Source organism: Notolabrus celidotus, chromosome 12, assembly GCF_009762535.1.
Source record: "Notolabrus celidotus isolate fNotCel1 chromosome 12, fNotCel1.pri, whole genome shotgun sequence".
Classification (NCBI taxonomy): Eukaryota; Metazoa; Chordata; class Actinopteri; order Labriformes; family Labridae; genus Notolabrus; species Notolabrus celidotus.
In genome coordinates, this window is record NC_048283.1 from 16,170,884 (window position 1) to 16,189,243 (window position 18,360).

At 40.7% G+C, this 18,360-nt stretch overlaps 2 protein-coding genes across 3 annotated transcripts in view; one reads left to right on the forward strand and one right to left on the reverse strand.

The window, feature by feature from the left end:
* Positions 1 to 6,681: 6,681 nt before the first annotated feature.
* flad1 (flavin adenine dinucleotide synthetase 1) lies at positions 6,682 to 17,602 on the reverse strand. Of its 2 annotated transcripts, none has more exons than XM_034697155.1 (11): positions 17,243 to 17,602; positions 15,494 to 15,587; positions 15,123 to 15,291; positions 14,240 to 14,617; positions 13,311 to 13,424; positions 11,416 to 11,683; positions 11,014 to 11,161; positions 10,567 to 10,665; positions 9,680 to 9,869; positions 7,170 to 7,243; positions 6,682 to 7,047 (listed from the first exon to the last, which is right to left on the reverse strand). In XM_034697155.1, exons 2-11 carry the CDS (start codon positions 15,499 to 15,501, stop codon positions 6,912 to 6,914), a joined length of 1,584 nt encoding a protein of 527 aa, XP_034553046.1. In that variant the 5' UTR covers positions 15,502 to 15,587; positions 17,243 to 17,602; the 3' UTR covers positions 6,682 to 6,911. The 2 variants fall into 2 exon arrangements, with proteins under 2 accessions (XP_034553046.1, XP_034553047.1); XM_034697156.1 differs by lacking the exon at positions 17,243 to 17,602 and adding an exon at positions 17,124 to 17,147.
* The window catches only part of shc1 (SHC (Src homology 2 domain containing) transforming protein 1), a 34,664-nt gene continuing 32,856 nt past the window's right edge, over positions 16,553 to 18,360 (forward strand). Inside the window, exon 1 of the mRNA XM_034697152.1 lies at positions 16,553 to 16,596. The gene's annotated coding sequence lies outside the window, so the exon portion shown is untranslated. The remainder of the gene's footprint in view (positions 16,597 to 18,360) is intronic.

An 18,360-nucleotide genomic window follows, 5' to 3' on the forward strand; every position in this document is an offset into this window, starting at 1 on the left:
AATCAGCAGAGCAGCAAGGAATTATGGGCTTTAATACAGAGGCAGTAGCTCTTCTTATCCTCACATCACCTTAAGTGGCTCCTGTGATCATACTTGCACCAGAAAATCTGTCTTTGGGGGAACAATTAAGTTTAAATATGCAACTTTCTCTTAATTCCTGTTTGTCCCTTTTTGTCTCAAGTGATGCAAAAGTTGCTGTAGCAGAATTACAGGAATGTTTTGTTTGTAGTTTTGTAGTTTTAAAAGCAAATCTACTTCATATTTCAAAAATATGACTCATAAATATGCAGTTTGGGAGCAAACACTGCACACACAAAAAAAAGTATTTTAAGCCCCTAGTCAAGACCCGTTTCCTTCCAATATGTCACCCCAGATTTTTATTTTCCTATTCTGTCTTCCAAGTCAAATCAAACCATCTTAAGAAAGGCTGAATAAAAACCAAGACTTATAAAGGCAGTAGGGAAGGAAGTGATGACTACAGTAGATAGTGGGTGGATACAGTAGTGGAGCTGAAACAGACGTGACGGATGAAACAGGAAAGTGAGAGTGATGGAGTGACAACTGAAAGAGGATGACGATGAAACTGTGGGAGACAACAGAACAGAATGAACAGAGGGACAAAGGTAACACACTTTAGAAAGCCATCATACAAATGTCAGCATCAATTTAGCATCCAAGGCACGCCTGTAATGATGGAAGGAGTGTTCAGATATTTTACTGCATTGTACTGTTGAAGCCAGTCCAGGAGGAGCTGGTTTTAAATATGGCTTGTGTCGCACCACCTCAGATGATTCATACAAGACATTTTGGGAAGGTTCTGACATCATTCATCTGGTAGGATACAGATATATAGCAGGTTCTGTAGCACCGCTCTTACTCTTGGATTTTCTTCTTATATTTGTCTTTGTTTAAATAAATGATGTGGTTCCATCCATTGAAGCGTTGTATGGATGTTTAAGATACGGTATACCCAGGGCATGTCCAGACTTTTCGACTGGGGTGGCCCAAATCAGGCACTGACCTATGGGGTGGCATTAAGTATTATATTCCTACCTAAATTATTCATCTTTACAGGTAACACAACAAACTGGCAAAAACAAATATTCCACACTGAATTCTTTAAGAACTCAAAGAAGGATGTACAACTCAAGTCAAAGCTTAAAGTAATATCAAGAGAAAACATAATCTTAATCATCTCTACAAAGAAAATTTTGCAAATATTGTCACAGGAATGAAAACAGATTTAAGCCGTTGGATGGATCTACCTTTATCTTTGATGGGCAGAGCAAGCCTGATAAAGATGAACATACTACCAAGGCTTCTTTATCCAATGCAAATGCTCCCTCTCCGCATTACAAAAACCATCATTGGTGATATCGAGAAATTAATTTCTAGATTTTTGTGGCATGGGAGGAAAGCAAGAGTAAGAATGAAAACATTACAATTACCCATAGACAGAGGGGGTATAGCAATGCCAATCCTTCTGTATTACAACTGGGCTTGTCATGCTCAATTTACAGCTGGATACATAACTTCCTGGAAGCCAAAACACCTCATACTCATACTGACTCCTGGTGCTGTCACCCACACTCACTACTGTGTTTCTTATCTAGTAATATTCCACTCCCAACAGATATTAAAAAAAATGTAATCACATTCAACACAATTAAAACTTGGCACGACATTTCAAAACTGATTGGCCATAAGAACGTCACATCATCCCTTGAACCAATAATTAATAACAATCACTTTCCACCTGGACAAGGTACATGTGTTTTTGAAAAATGGTTTGAAAAGGGTGTTAAAACAATAGGAGACTTGTTTGAAGCAGAAGCAATTATGTCCTTCCAGCAGCTTCAGGACAAATTTGGAATATCCTCCTCAATTTTTTTTGCATATTTGCAGATTAGAAACCTTATTTTAACAACTTGCAAGTTTCCAAATGATAAATACATCAGGAGCCCTTTTGATACATTCTTACTAACTCCAAATATTTCTAAAAAGTTTATTGCTCTTTTTTATCAGAAGTTGCAATCCCTTGACCAATATAGCATTGATAAAATCACCAGCACGCGGGAGAAGGACCTCAAAATCCAACCAAGTCATAAAGAGTGGTCAAAGTTATTCTCAATGTCAAATAAAATCTTTACATGTAATCGTCTAAAGGAAAGCCAGTACCGAATCCTCCATAGGATTCAACGTACGCCTCAATTTCTAAATAAATGTAGCTCTAATATATCTAATATATCACCTCCTATGTCAGAAGGAGGTGGGAACTTACTTTCACCTAATATGGCAGTGCCCTATAAAAGCACGGTTCTGGAAAAACGTTAGAAAAGAGGTACATACAATCTTAAACAAAAAAATGAAACTTGAACCTGCATTGTTTCTGTTGGGATTTCCACAAGACGGTCTAGATCTTAATCAATCACAATACACCCTTCTAATGAAATTGTTTCTACTAGCGAGAAGGTGTATTTTGTTTCAGTGGATCAAGGACAAACCACCAACAGTGACACAGTGGTACAGAGAAGTATACAAGGTTATACCAATGGAGAGCCTCTCCTCAAAGTTAAAAGGGAACAACAGATATTTTTTTGAAATTTGGCAACCAGTCTTAGTTTATCTACCCAATGAAATTACAGATTTGTTACAAAAAGGCGGAGTACCTCTCAGTCTGAACCCTATCTTATAAATAAGAATTGGATATTCCCATCCCCTTTTGCTGTTTTGGCGGGTTGCCGTTAGCCCTCTCCTTCTTTGGGAAGGGCTTGTGGCACGATGCCTTGTATATGTTTACCTCTTTGCCAGTGTGTGTTTTGCTACTTGAGCGGCATGTGCTATAGGGTGTTGCTGTCTGGTTGTGAGTCTTGATCTGGGGGCTGTCGGGTTATTGTCTTCTTGTCTTGTTTTGTTTGTATCTTGTGGATTGTTTTGGTGTTCTGTCTTTTTCGTCTTTTATCTTCTTTGTCTTGTACTGATGTGTGTTGTTGTTGTTGTTTTTTTGTTGTTGTTTTTGTCTTTCTAGTTTCTGTTTTTTGTTGTTGTTGTTGTTGATGTCCACTTTGAAAATTAATAATATATATATACACAAAAGAGAAAACATGATACATTGGACTACAATGCTACTAGCATCTAGTTGCAACACAGCCCAAATAATGCATTTGTAACATAAGCCTGCCTTCAACAAGGCAAGTAGTCAATCATAGCCTGCTTTTGAAACCGCCTACTATACTAGCAGAGCGTACTGATTTGGCCAAAATTCAGTATGTAGTAAGTAGTATGTGAAAAGTGCAAAATCTGAAGAATGCCAAAACTCCCCGGATGTCTGCTGATTCGGGAAAATGTCACAGTATGCATCGGACCAGTCTGCCTCGCGTACTGTTTCCCATAATGCACAGCGCTCGTTCTGCTTTTTCTTTCCCCTTCTTTTTTTTGAGGGGAGCACTAAGTTTTTATGTGCTATGTAAATTATTAAATTACATATAAACCACTTCATAACTTTTTAAATCACAAGTGGATGCTAAAGAAGCAGTTTTGCTATCAGCTTGGCCGTTGTTTCCTTCCTCATTCTGAAACCGGAAATTCAGTGACGTCTGGCTCAGCGGTCATATTACATATTACAACAGTCATATTACATATTAAATTAAAACGCATTACGTAATGGGCAATACCTACTGCCTACTACATTAGTAGGTAGTATGTAGCAGGCCGTTTCGAAAACAGCCATAGTTTAGGATTTTTGGATTGCATCTGAGGCGGCCAATCAGATTTCAGGGAGATAACAAAACCCCTGCAAAAGCCCCTGCTGACACCTGGTGACAGATTCAGTGGGGTATTCGTTCTTTAGGTTGATCGAAGACAAAATGTAAAATGAATGTAGAGCTAATGTTCATGCAGAAAACCCCCTGCTAAGACAGCAACTTTAATCATTGGGTAAGATATAGACAGGGACTTGGTATAAACACTTAGGTACAATCCTTGACGACAAACTGACCTTTGATGCTAGCACTGATGCCCTCTGCAAAAAGACCAATCAGAGACACTTCTTCTTGAGAAAGTGGAGGGGTTTTAATGTTGATAGATCACTTTAAAAAGTATTTGATTCATCCTCTATTGAGTCAATTTAACTTGTATGATGATCTGTTGATTTGGCAACCTCATTGTCACAAAAAACAGGCTGGGAAACATTGTCACATTTTGCCAACAGACTGCTGGCATTAACCATGTTATCAAGTCAGTGACAAAGGCCATCCTTGAGACCCTCACCACTCTCTTCATGTTGAGTTTAGACTTCAGCCAAATGGGAGGAGGTTCACTTAAGCTGTAAGAGCCAAATCAAACAGATACATGAGATCATTCGTTTCATCTGCAGTTGAGTTCTTGTAGAAACTTTTGCCACATGTACAAAAGACTGTTAGACTTTTTGTTTGACTGCTCATTTCACAACTATCATGAGGACATCTACAGGGAATAAGCCAATATTTATCTCTTTTTGTGTTCCAAACTGAAAATGAATGATGACAGCACTACAGAAATGTAGTTTTGTGCTTCAGATCGTTCAATAAACACAACTTTGCCCCTGATTTGTAAAGGAACATGTTTTAATCACTCAAGTAAAGACTAAGTGACTCTAATTGAAGTTGAACTTTTTGTGAGAAAAAAATAGTTGAGCAAGTTATCCAGAGCACAGTATAAGTTTCATGTCTTATGAGCAGTGGTGGACAAAGTACACAGCTTCATTACTTAAGTCAAAGTATAGATCCTCCAGGTCAAATATTACTCCAATACAAGTGAAAGTTGCTCTGTCAGATTATTTCTTGAATTAAAGTACTGAAGTACTTGCTTTTAAAAATACTTAAGTATTCAAGCACTTCTTAAAAAGTTTCTCAAAACTTTGTATTTCCGAAATACACAAGTGCAGTCAAGAATACATAAAAGTACATTCTGTTACATTATGTTCATCTAGAAACCATTACTTGAAATCTCTAAAATAATATACCATGGAATAAAAACAGTCACTAAGTTACTCCAAACTCAGACAACTTAGTTTGAAATGTTCATCTGGAATTTAACAAATGTTACAGCTCAACACGCTTTCTCAGGTTGGACAGTGAATGTTTGTATGTTTGGGCAGAGTGGGAAACAGGGAGAACATTTGAAACGATACGTATCATTCTTCATTTCAAAAACCTCTAACAAGGGCTGAAGATATGGACATGGGTGCTCAGGTGGAGAATTATAGTCACCATTACCACCTCTAAATGAACTCCCTGATCTGAGTGAAATTTTCTCTGTGTTTGCTCCACCTTCAACCGTGGAGACGCACGATATACAGGTATGACTAAACCACTGAGACAAACAGAACTACACAAACACATTTTACTGTCTTAGGATCAGATTTCAGAAAAGAGAAGGAAATTCATGAGCTGACTTCAAAGCTAAAGTAGTGAGTAACTAGAGCACTGATAGAAATGTAGTGGAGTAAAAAGTACAATAATTGTCTTCTGAATGTAGTGGAGTAAAAGTGATAAGTTCACCCAAAAAATAATACTCAAGTAAAGTACAGATACTCAAAAAATGTACTTAAGTACAGTACTCAAGTACATTTATTTTGTTACTGTCCACCACTGCTTATGAGCAATGTCACATGAATTAATTTCTGTATTTTCTATGCAGATCTATGAGAGTTAAGTTGATAAAGAGAAAGTAGAACGATGCAATAAACTCATTATATAAAGAATAAGACATGAAGTGTAGGAAAAGCGTGGTAATTTGTACATCAATTTGATTTTTTAAGTTCATTATTTACCCTGTAAGTTAGGAGTCACATTGGGGCGTCCGCCTCAGACACATTTGAAGTTTACAATATAATTTTCTACCACACAAATATCATCATTCCAGACAATGTCCCGGCGTTTCATCGCAAACACCATTACATCTCTGCTGTGATTATGAAGCCTCTGTTCATTGCCTCTTTTATTACTGTTATTATTAATAAATCAAGCAAGTCGTGAAACCCGGACAAATAAGTTAGGGAGGGGAGGGGGGGTTGAAGTGGTAATTGCCGGTGTAACAGTGTGTGCAACCCCGCGGTGGCCTCGTAAGCGACCCGCTTTATTAGATCGGCCTGTATCGATCCTCTCCGAGCGCCGTTCACTAATCTCCAGGCGGAGAGAAAGAGAGAGAGAGAGGGAGGGATGGAGAGAGGATCGATCAGCCTGGATTCAATCACGTCTGGAGACAGAGGAGGTAATTTCTGTATTCACGGATGCATAATGGAAAAAGTGAGAACAACGCGCCCGTGAGGTGCGCAGAGAGAACTACAACATCAGAGTGAGGAATATTCAGTGTATTACGGCTGGAGAGATGCTCAGTTTAACACGCTGCAGTCTGCTATTATAGATATTCATGTTAGACACAGATGAATCAATATGAGCCTGCTGTTTGACCTTCTGTGGTGGGCACACAGAGCTACAAAAACATGATTTTCTCTCCCTGACAGCAAACCTTCTCACATTATTTACTAATAGATTTTGATAGAGGCTGTGTCTTCAGGGCAGATTGTTCTTATTGGATTTAGAAACAAAACAAATGGATTCAGGTGTAAGATGAATCAGGAGGAATATTGAAAGCCCTTGTCTGTGAGAGTCCCCTTAAAATAGTAACATGACAATGGAAAAAGATGACACAGACTGATGTTTTATTCAACAGCACAAAGAGACATTACTTTAGACTGAAACTCACAGGTAGAAACAAAGAACACTCGCATTCTGAGACAAGCACGCACACACACCCTTCCTTAACAATCTCTTCATGTAAATATTCACATAAATGCGTGGTAAAAAATGTCCGTGTACTGCTGTGCGTGTGCAAGGAATCTGGGTCTATCAGCAACAGGTGAGGTTTCATCAGGCACGGGCGTTTCGCTCCTCATCTTCGTTCTCCAGCTTGTAGGCCGGTCTGTACCGCTTCACCCCCCTCCCATCCACCACCTGGAGGGCGTCGTTTCGGCAAGTGTTGTCCATACTGCCTAGTGAGGTGTACCTGCATGTGGACAGAGGAGTTTTAAACCTTGAATGCTGCACTTTAAATGTGATGTTGTATACATGAATACAGGGGGGGGGGGGGGGGGGGGGGGGGGAGGAAACGGTTGAATGGTTTCTCACCCTTTGTCGTAGAGAATACAGTAGGGCACGTATAACGTCCTCAGGAAGGACCAGATGTCGTGATACGTCCAATCCTGTGAGTGTTGAGATCAGTTTTTTAGTGCTTTGTGATTGCTCATGATATAAATACATCCCTCTGAGTTTGACAAATACATAACTTTCTAACGATGAAGTCAACCGCTGATGACTCATACTTGCCACAGCTTGTTAAAAGTTGTGTCAGTATTTAGAATGGGCCTGCATTGACTTCCACTGTGGGAGTCTTTTATTGTTAAATATAAAGTGGGTACGGAAAGTATTCATACCCCTTAACGTTTTCTACATTTTATGTTACAGTCTTATTCCAAAATGGCAGTGATTACAGCCTCCAGTCTTCTCAGGTGTGATGCTACAAGCTTAGCACACCTGGATTTCAGGAGTTTCTCCCATTCTTCTTTGCACATCCTCTCAAGCTTGATGAGGTTGGATGAGGAGCGTCAGTGCACAGCTATTTTCAGGTCTTTCCAGAGATGTTCAATCAGGTTCATGTCCAGGCTCTGGCTGGGCAACACAAGGATATTCAGAGACTTGTCCTGAAGCCACTCCTTTGTTATCTTGGCTGTGTGCTGAGGATCATTGTCCTGTTGGAAGGTGGACCTTTGCTGCAGTCTGAGGTCCAGAGCGCTCTGGAGCAGGTTTTCGTCAAGAATCTCTTTATACTTTGCTGCATTCATCTTTACCTCGATCCTGACTAGTCTCCCAGTTCCTGAAAAACATCCCTACAGCATGATGCTGCCACCACCATGCTTCACTGTAGGGATTGTATTGGCCAGATGATGAGAGGTGCCTGGTTTCCTCCAGACATTCAGGCCAAAGAGTTCAATTTTGGTTTCATCAGACCAGAGAATGTTGTTTCTCATGGTCTGAGAGTCCTTTAGGTTCCTATTGGTAAACTTTCATGTGCTTTGTACCGAGGAGTGGCTTCCGTCTGGCCACTTTACCATAAAGACCTGATCTGTGGAGTGCTCTAGAGATGGTTGTCCTTCTGGAAGGTTCTCCTATCTCCACAGAGGAACTCTGGAGCTCTGTCAGAGTGACCGTTGGGTTCTTGGTCACCTCCCTCACCAAGGCCCTTCTCCCCAATCACTCATTTTGGCCAGGCAGCCAGCTCTAGGGAGAATTCTGGTGGTTACAAACTTCTTCCAATACGTATGATGGACACCACTGTGTTCTTTGGGACCTTCAATGCAGAGGAATTTTTTCTGTACCCTTCCCCAGATCTATGCCTCGATACAATCCTGTCTTGGAGGTCTACAGACAATTACTTTGCCTGCATGGCTTGATTTGTGCTCTGACATGCACTGTCAACTGTAGGATCTTATATAGACAGGTGTGTGCTTTTCCAAATCACATCCAATTAATTGAATTTACCACCAGGTGGACTCCAATCAAGTTGTAGAAACATTTCAAGGATGGTCAGAGGAAACAGGATGCACCTGAGCTTAATTTTGAGTTTCAAAGCATAGGGTCTGAATACTTATGTACATGTGATATTAGAGTGTTTTATTTTTAAAAGTTATATTTTTTGGCCTTTTTGCCTTTATTTGATACGACAGCTGAAGAGAGACAGGAAATGTGGGGAGTAGAGGGCGGGGAAGACATGCAGGAAATGGTCGACTGGCCGGGAATCAAACCGGCGACCCCTGCGACGAGGACTGTAGCCTCTGTATGTAGGGCGCTTAGACCGCTAGGCCATCAGCTCCCCAAGTGTTTTATTTTTAATTCATTTGCAAAAATTTCTACAAAGCATTTTTCACTTTGTCATTATAGAGTTTTGTGTGTAGAATGTTGAGGGAAAAAATAATTTAATCCACTTTGGAATAAGGCTGTAACATGACAAAATGTAGAAAAATTGAAGGGGTATGAATACTTTCTGTACCCACTGTATGTTTAGATTGCAAAAGATACTGACTCACATTGAGATTAATTGCAGGACAACGAATAGAACAACATTGTCCATTTGTACCTGCTACATTTCTGTGATCGCAGTTGCATAATACTCGTAACATCATTTTAAGCCTCACAAATGCAGCGTTCCTGCAGGGCTGTTGAAGTGGATTAAACTGTGCAGGTGTTGTAATATTTTGTTCACACCCTGTAGATCTGTGCTATGAAACTTCAGTGGAGATGACAAATAACATTAAGTGTAACAAGGGGAAATTGCCTGGCTGGAGCAACGAAAACAGATTTATATTAGCAGTCAAATAGCAGTTTCACCCACAGCTCTATAAAGACTGAGACATTAAATTGTGGTGACGCTGGAGGTCTGCTTGGTTCTTGTTTTTATAAATAACTGCAGAGGCCTTACGGTTAATTATAAAACATGTTAGACATATGCAACTGCTGCTCCAGTTCTGGTTTCATGTATTATTTCACTTAGAAAAATAACTGGGTGAGTCACATGGTATTATTTTGTGCTTTTTAAAATAAGAAAACATTTCATCGAATGTATCGAATTGTATGTCTCTTACTAGCAAAGGGTTGACTCTCATGTAGTCTGGCCAGCCTGGGTCAGTAGGACACATGGCTGTGAGTGTGTGAGAGTAGGGGTCACTCCTCCTGGTCCCCATCAGGACGGCTTTCAGCTCCGGCTTCCTTTCCTGCACCTCGCTCAGTGCCTGGCGTATGCTGCCCTCCACTGAGAACAGGTCCAAGTCATATCTAGGGGGTAACACATCATGAAAGAATGAGTTGAAAAAGGACTGGTACACAAAAAGAAAGCATAATTCAGAATTATTTGTACTGTCAAAAGGAAAGTGTTAGGCACAACAATAGACCCCTCTCCACTAATTTCACTATTCAGAGTTGCCCCAGAGAATGATCCTTTTAAAGGATGTCAATCAAACATGATGGCCTTTTGTTCCCTTTTGGCCAGGAGGCTTATCCTATCTAGATGGAAGGACCCTGTACCTCCAACATATAGCCAGTGGATAAGGGAGGTCATGTGTCTTGTCCACTTAGAGAAAATCAGATATACCATCAGAGGTTGCACCAGGACATTTTTTAACACTTGGCAACCGTTCATATCCTATGTTGAAAACATGACAGCTGCTAACATGACTCTTTAATCCCGTTCTTACTTTTTCATTCTTATTTCTATATAAATGTATGTTTTTTATTTTCTTATTTACACATATATTTATATTTTTTGTGTGCGTCATGTCTGTACAGATGTTTTTGTTTAATTGTCTGGCTGTGTGCTCATTGAAGATCTAGTGCTGTGGGAATAGGGAGTAGGACATGTTTGTTTTTGTCTGTGACTGTCCTATGTTACTGTTGTTGTTGTTCTAAATTTATATCTGAAAAATAAAAAAGACTTTGATCAAAAGAAGGAAAGTGTTAACAGAGTGCATCTCACCTTTTTATGGTGTCCTGAAGGAATCTTTCCATTTCTGGGAATGGAGAGACAATGCGTATATACAGTGCCTTCACTCTGTCTTTACCATCTGGATGCCGCCTGAGAGTGGCAAAAGAAAGGGGAAACAAGAGAAGAGAGAGGAAAGTAAGCTTCTGTTTATCTTAATCATTATCTTCTGCTATCTTTTCCAATTCAGGTCAAGAAAAAGCCCAAACATTAGCCCATCTCATCTGAGATTTGTCCCTCGTTGCTGCTGGGCTCATTTTCTTTCCTCCACTTATTTCTCGCTGTGATGCCCCACTACGCTGAAGTGCTATCATTATGTTTTTAATTTGAATCTCCTGTTCATCTCCTCTCTCTCAGGTCATTTGTTTTGCCCTAGTTAAATCATTCCGCCCTCTACAGTAACAGATCTCTCTCCTCTCGCCTCCTCTGGCAAGACCGTACCGTTTCAGTGCAGCATAGTACAGATGGAGCAGCGCCGTGCAGTCTTTGCCTCCGTTGAAGCCGACACAGACTTCCTCAGTCGAATACTGATCCAGTGCAGCCTCAATCGTTTTCAGAGCAGTCATAACCTTCTCACCCAGTGGTGTGCCTGTGGGAAATGAAATCCACAGTGGGAAGACGTTTAAAATGAATGGAGTCAAATTTTGTTGGTTATCAGCCTCATGCCGATTTTAATCTCTTTTTACAACCAACTATGATTTTACAGCTTTAATTACTCTAATAATTTCTTCCTTTATCGGCCCCAGTGCCTGAGTAAAGCCAAAGAGTTCTCTGCAATATTCACTTTGTATTAACTTGACATAGTTTTACTGTCATTCTGCAAACTCTCCGACTCCCCCTCACCATTGTTGGCCAGCATGTACACCTCAGCCGTGGCGATGGACACCGGGTCAGTGACTAAGGGCACCACACTTCCTTTCGGCAGCTCTTCTAGCAGCTGACCCCGGGCTTTGTCGACCTCCTCCTGGCTGTCAGAGTCCAGGACCAGCCGGACTCTGTGATAGTTACTCAGCCAGTCAGGGTAGGAGCCGAGAGCCACCTTTCGGGCCCAACCAGCCTGCAGTTTGGTCAGCACGGGAGCGATCTCTGCCTCGTCTGCATCCACAAAAACCTGAGGAAAAGGTCATAGCTTACTTACTGCTTGTGTCCACTAACGGCATTTTTGGGGGATTTTTTGGCAGTATCCATTTTGAACATTTTCGACAAAATCAATGTATTCATTGTCTTCAGCACCCAGCACCTTGAACCCTCAAGGCCAAATTCCAGCAGATCCTTGTGCGGTCCGTCTCCGATCCGTCACGGCACCGGATCTGACAGGTTCCTTTTCTAGTCAATCTGTTAACCCCCACTGGATCCGCTCCGTTACGTTCCGGCTGCGTCTCTGATTCGGCAGGTTGGAACGCAACGGATCAGAAGACCACTATTTTTGCCGGATGCCAGAGCACGACGCATCAATTCAGCACAGAGCAGATGGAGCGAGACAGGAAGTCAGGCACCAAAACAAAATAAAAACCTGGTTAATTTTCAGAAGAAAACACTCCGTGTTATCTTTAGATCGTTTTTAACTTAACAATGACAAAAAAATGTCACTTAGAGCGGAGCCCTGCCTGGAGTCATCAAGTCAGAGGTTTTCAGCAAAAATGCCCAAAAATATTCATGGACAGAACAACAGTCATCCTAATTGAAGCCACAAATTTCGGAGCCCCACCCTGGTGACCGACAGAACAGACATGGAATATAGTTTTCACAAGTATGTTTAAATGGTGTATAATCGCCTGATTATAAACACTGTTTGTTTTTGATAACTTAAAATTAGCCTTTTGTATCTACATGGGAGTAGGTGGCCAGCATCTTGCACCGTCATGTTTTTACAGTAGCACAAAAGGAACAAACTAGTACGGGCCATATGTATCTTTGTATTTAGTGGGTGGTTGCCAGAAATGCGACAGGTGGAAGACGACAAAGAAAAAGAGAGGTTGTTTTGAATTGATCAATGTTTTGATGGTGAGAACTTGAAAAATGTAGACTCATACTTCCATGCATCACAAGAGCTTCTTGTCCTCGGCCACCATTGCTTCTTAAAGCTCACTAACAAGAAGTGTGAGTAAGGGAGCTTTTCAATCTGAATCTCACTGCTTGATACCACTAATGGCCCTTTTCCACTGGCCCGTCTTAGCCCTCTACTCGACTCGACTTGACTCTACTCGGTTTGTGTTGCGTTGCCAAGGGTGCGGTACCTCGTGTCAGATACCAGTTTTGTGTACCTGCTCTGCTCTGGTTCCAAGCGAGCTGAGCCGATTCTAAAAGGTGACGTCGCCGGACTGCCGGCCACTGATTGGTCAGAGAATGTTATCACCGAAGAGTCATGAGTGCGACGCTGAACACAGGAATCAACCCCGCCATTTTTAAAAAACGACATCAGTACTGTACAATGTCTGCACGCAAAGTTTCTCCGTGGTCTGTTGACGAGGTTTAGCAAGTACACCATGGCCTCCATGTCCTCCATTGTTTGTGATTGTTGTGTTTGTGTGGTGTTCAAAATGACGTGAACGCAGTTTCACGCAGCTGTGTTATAACGACCCAACCCACCGTGAGTCGGTACTCAGGCTGGTGGAAAAGAAACCCAAACCAAGTAGAGTCAAGTCGAGTAAGGCTGGAACTGTGTAATGGAAAAGGGCCATAAATATTCCCATTTCTACACACTGTACCTTTAAAGACAGGTGTGGGCATGGGGTTACCTCACGAGAGTGGAAAGTGGTCCCTGAACTCGCAAAGAGGTGCTCCAGTCCATTGAAGGCTCTCTCCATTAAAGATGGGATCCCGGGAAAGATGAACACATTACGTACACTGACCTGGAAGAAGGAGACAGATACATAACACAACGCATGAGTCAGATATTCAATGGTTAAATAAAAGGGCCTTTAATGGGTAAGCTGTACTATGAGCATGTTTCATTCTATATGTATTTCCTATTTCAGACACAACCAATGCTTCAATAAAGTGACTTCTTTATGTCTAAGGTGTTCATAACTCAAAACTAGTTGAACATTTTTCACACATGAACAGAAAATTACATAACATTGTCTAGGAGTGGTGTATGTGTGAAAGTTGATTCCTGAAATGAAGTTAACATACACACTTATGTATCAATATCATTTTATTATTGGTACTTATAATCCTAATTGAGTAATCACAAGGTTCCTCTATGATTAACAGAGAAAAGAGCAACATTGAATGAGTAACCTCCTCTTGCAGGTGTGTATCTTTACTTTGCTGTGGTCTGTAAATGGTTAATATGATCCGCTGAGAGAAGCTGCCTACAATCCTGCAGTGTCTGGTTTGTAGATGATGTGGCAATCTGTCTCCCAAAATAACCCCAGAACAGGATGGAGCAGACATTATGTGACTGTGGGAGAGCATCTTCCTGAAAGTTGTGTCAGCTTAAACATTTTATGTTTGCCTCAAAACAAAGACCAGATGCAGCACAGCAGATATTTGGAACATCAATTTTAACAAAGGCTGTCAGAAGAGGGAGAGGACTGATTCTCAGCTGCTTGGACATAATTTGATCTACTTCATTCTTTTTTGTCAACATGATCCATTACATTTAAATATGGACAGTAAGTTACATACATACACTAATAACTCTTACAGCCTGTGTACTCACCAGCGGGTAGCGTAGCAGTTGTCCGGTCTGTGGGTCGGTTCCATAATTGAGTTTGGCTGAGCGTGGCACCATGGCCAGCTTCATAGCAGCACTGTTTTTATCCACCACCCCAAAGAATTCCTCCACCAGTCGGCTTAGCTCAGGGTGGGGATGCAACTCCTCTTTGAATGCCATGGCGATGCTCTCGAAGGTGACATCATCATGGGTGGGGCCTATGCCTCCTGAGGTGATGAGGTGTGTATACCGGGGAGAAAGAAGGGCCACCTCATTGGCAATGAGCTCCTGGACGTCTGGTATGACTGTTATTCGCTGCACGGACACTCCGAGCTTCCTGAGTGCTTTAGTAAGAAAGGTGCTGTTGGTATCCACAGTGTGACCCTAACAGACCAATGACAAAGAGACACTCAAGTTAGTTTAATCTTCTTTTTTGCAAAACTCACTTCAATACTGCTCTGGATGATTTCAAAATGAATACAAGGTCTTGCCTGATGAAATTCAATGACTCACAGTGAGCATGTTTTGCGTGTAAGACATGGCACTGGAGGCCTCATGTTTAAAACATGATCATGTCACATCAAGACATAGTGGTGAACTTGTCATTTGAAAACTGAGCTCTGCTGCCACATTAAATGACGATCAGAGGGATTTCCTGAGGATATGTAGTGTGGAGCCTTGACTGTGTGGCAGTCCAGTGAGCTGAAGCATACTGATGAACTAGGGTGCCATATCTTAATATATATATTAATAAAATCACACTTTAGAGTGTGCAGATCTATTAGTGAAATAACAGGGATCTGTTCTGATATGCAAACATCCACATGCTCTGAGATTCTTGGTGTAGATACATTCAAGTGCTCCACAACAATTTATCACACAAAATCACCTTGAGTATCTCATCTCCAATGATGAGAATGGCTGCAGTGGGGGCATCGCCATTGCCTGCAGAGGACGGACTGGAGCCCTGGCGGTCTGTTGACATGGTTGCTTTGCAGAGATGAGCCGCCAGCCTCCTCACACGCACAGTTGCTCTGCTCAGTTTGGGGAAAGCAAGGCTAAGACACAAAGGAAAACTGCTTACAACACCATTCATAAGCATGTCACTCTTTACAAGTATATTTTATCTTATCACTGCAAACATTTGTTTATGTATCAATCTAATGGCATGTAGTAAAATGCATTATGTTCTTTTTTGTGCTCTTCATTAACTTTCTATTGCTTAAGTCATCACTCGTGGAAGCTCATTTTGATGCTTACATCAACATGAAGAACTCATAAAGAGTTTCTCAATATGTTGCATGACAGTTCAGGCCCTCCCCTCCATAACTCCTGGTCACCTACATAGGAGGGTCTTGGAAGGGACACATGAAGGTGCAGGACACAGGAAGAAAAAAGAAGACAAGGGCAAGAAAATACATTTGTGAGGGTTTTGTGCAAACAGAAACAAAAATGGTGGCTAAATTAGCAATAGATTATTTTGCTTCTGCTCTAATCTCTTCTATTAATTCCTGTCGGTGTGTACACTGAAGGACAGTCAAACACATGTATGTGCACACATAACAATCCTTAACCATGGAAAATAAATGCAAAAGTACGCTCTGTTTGCTGTTATAAGGAAGTAGCCTTGTTTTGACCCTACAGCTAGGGTTGCCAACTGTCCCGTATTAGCAGGGACATCTTGTATATTGGCCTAATTGGTTTGTTTCATACAGGACCTCAATTGTCCTGTATATTGACCATTAACTATTGTAAATACAACAGACTGCACTTAACAGATCCTAGATCAGATAATTTTAATTTCCTGTTTTGAGGTTTAACATCTTATTCTACCTCCAGTGTTTCCTCATTAAGATATCATGAGAGCGTTTCCTCAGTTCGTTCAGCAACTTCTTTTTATTTATTGATTGATTTATTTTATTTTTATTGTTTTTATTACTATTGTTGCATATTGTGTTCTTAACCTTAGGATTGTGGGGTGGGTTTGGGGTCGGGGCTGGGGGTGGGATCTTTTTCTTAATCTATTCTATTTTGAAGTTGTTTTTATATACAGCACTTTGTGTTACAATGTCATTGTATGAAAAGTGCTTTATAAATAAAGTCTGATTGATTGATTGATGAAACCACAGTTGATCATGCGCCAGTCACACCTGCAACAAAGTGTGGAGAGGCTTTTCTCTCTGATGGCAATTAAATTGTCAGACTCAAGAAACAGATGCAGCACAGAGCTGATCAAAAATGAACTTGAAATATCAGTAAACTGTGACTTGTCATAAGGACTTCTCTCTGGCTGTGCAAAATGACAAAAGACTGCTTGAGTCAGTCAAGAGCAGCAAAATGTATCCATGGAAAAAGTGAATTTGGTGAGTCATACTCCTCTTGCATTTAATTTTTCTTTTGCCTGTTTTTTTATGTAAAGAGCCAACTTGTGGTTTATTCATATGGGGTTACATAACGATACAGTAGAGATTAAAGGGAATATACACACTTTCTGCATTTCCAGTTAAATCAGAATATGAATATACCCTGAATTCACACATCATGCACACACCACCATGGCACCGTGCACCTGTCCCTTATGTAGTAGTGAGAAAGTTGGCAACCCTACATACAGCTGAACTGACAGGTGTTGAAGTTGCGTATTATTATCCTTGACCGCACTCTCTACATTGCCAAACACTGGAAGTTACGTGACGTGAAGAAATAACCTCTTGCATATACATTCGCCTTCGGAAAACCCCCATGAATTGCGTGCTATCATTCAAAGCGTCACGTACCTCGATGAAAACCATAGCTTATATTTAATGTGACTTGTCCCCTTGCTAGGTTAACGTTGCTTAACACACTAGTGTGTAGCAATCAAGCAAGCACTAGCATTCAATACACTTACATTTTGACTAGATCTCTGTATAACCTCCTGCTATATTCACCAACATGTACAATGAATAAACACAGCATGTACTTTAACACAATATGGTTATTCAACTCATGTAAGCAGAGTAAACTTACTCCTTGGCCGCATATGTCCTCGTTATGTATCCGTAGCAGTTTCATAAGACGCTCGTCAGCCGACCAATCACAGACAAGAAAGGTTTCCTGGGAAGGTCGGTGAGCCAATCACGTGCAAGGAGGCGGGACTTAGCGGTCAACCTTTTTTATGTACACGGAAGTAACTCAGCTGCTCCTATTGAGCTAGACTCAAAACAGGCGACATAGAGCTCTAAATGTCCATCAAGTCAAAGTAAATATGGTGCAGATGAGCCAAATGAGTGGTGCACACAAGTCGTCTATACTCATGCTTACACTTTGCATCACCGTATCTAAGAAGGCACGATGGTAACAGCTGGTGAGACACGACTTCTTCATGAGCAGCACTACAGAAAGTACGCAGCTCATCTGCCCCTGCTGGTTGGAGTCCCAATATTACTGTTCCCCATGAAATATTAATTATCAGCGATGTTTCAGTACGAATTGTTTGCTGCTCAGTACTCATGCCTGTGGGTGGCGCTTGATCGCATGTCTGCAAGTCTAGCCAGGCGACTTTACTGCTTATTATGAAAGAATGAGGATGTGCATTTGCAAAAACAGAATCAGAATCAGAAAGAACTTTAATCACATTGTATCTCAAGAAGACAAAGAATTTGACTCTGGTATTTTTGCATACTCCCTGAAATAGACACTAAAAATCAAGTACAAATAAACAATATATAAAAAAATACAGTTGTGCTCATAAGTTTACATACCCTGGCAGAATTTGTGATTTTTTTTTGGGCCATTTTTCAGAGAATATGAATGATGAGAGAAAAACGTATTTTTCACTCATGGTTAGTGGTTGGGTGAAGCAAATTATTATCAAACAACTGTGTTTACTCTTTTTATATCTTAAAGACAACAGAAAATACCCAAGAAACCATAAATTCTGCCAGGGTATGTATACTTATGAGCACAACGGTATATATATATATATATATATATATATATATATATATATATATATATATATATATATATATATATATATATATATATATATATAGTACAAAAGGCACAAGTGCAATAAAAGAAACAATAGACAACATAATAATGTGCAATAGTGCAAGGATGAAGGTAGCTCTGTCCATGAGGTA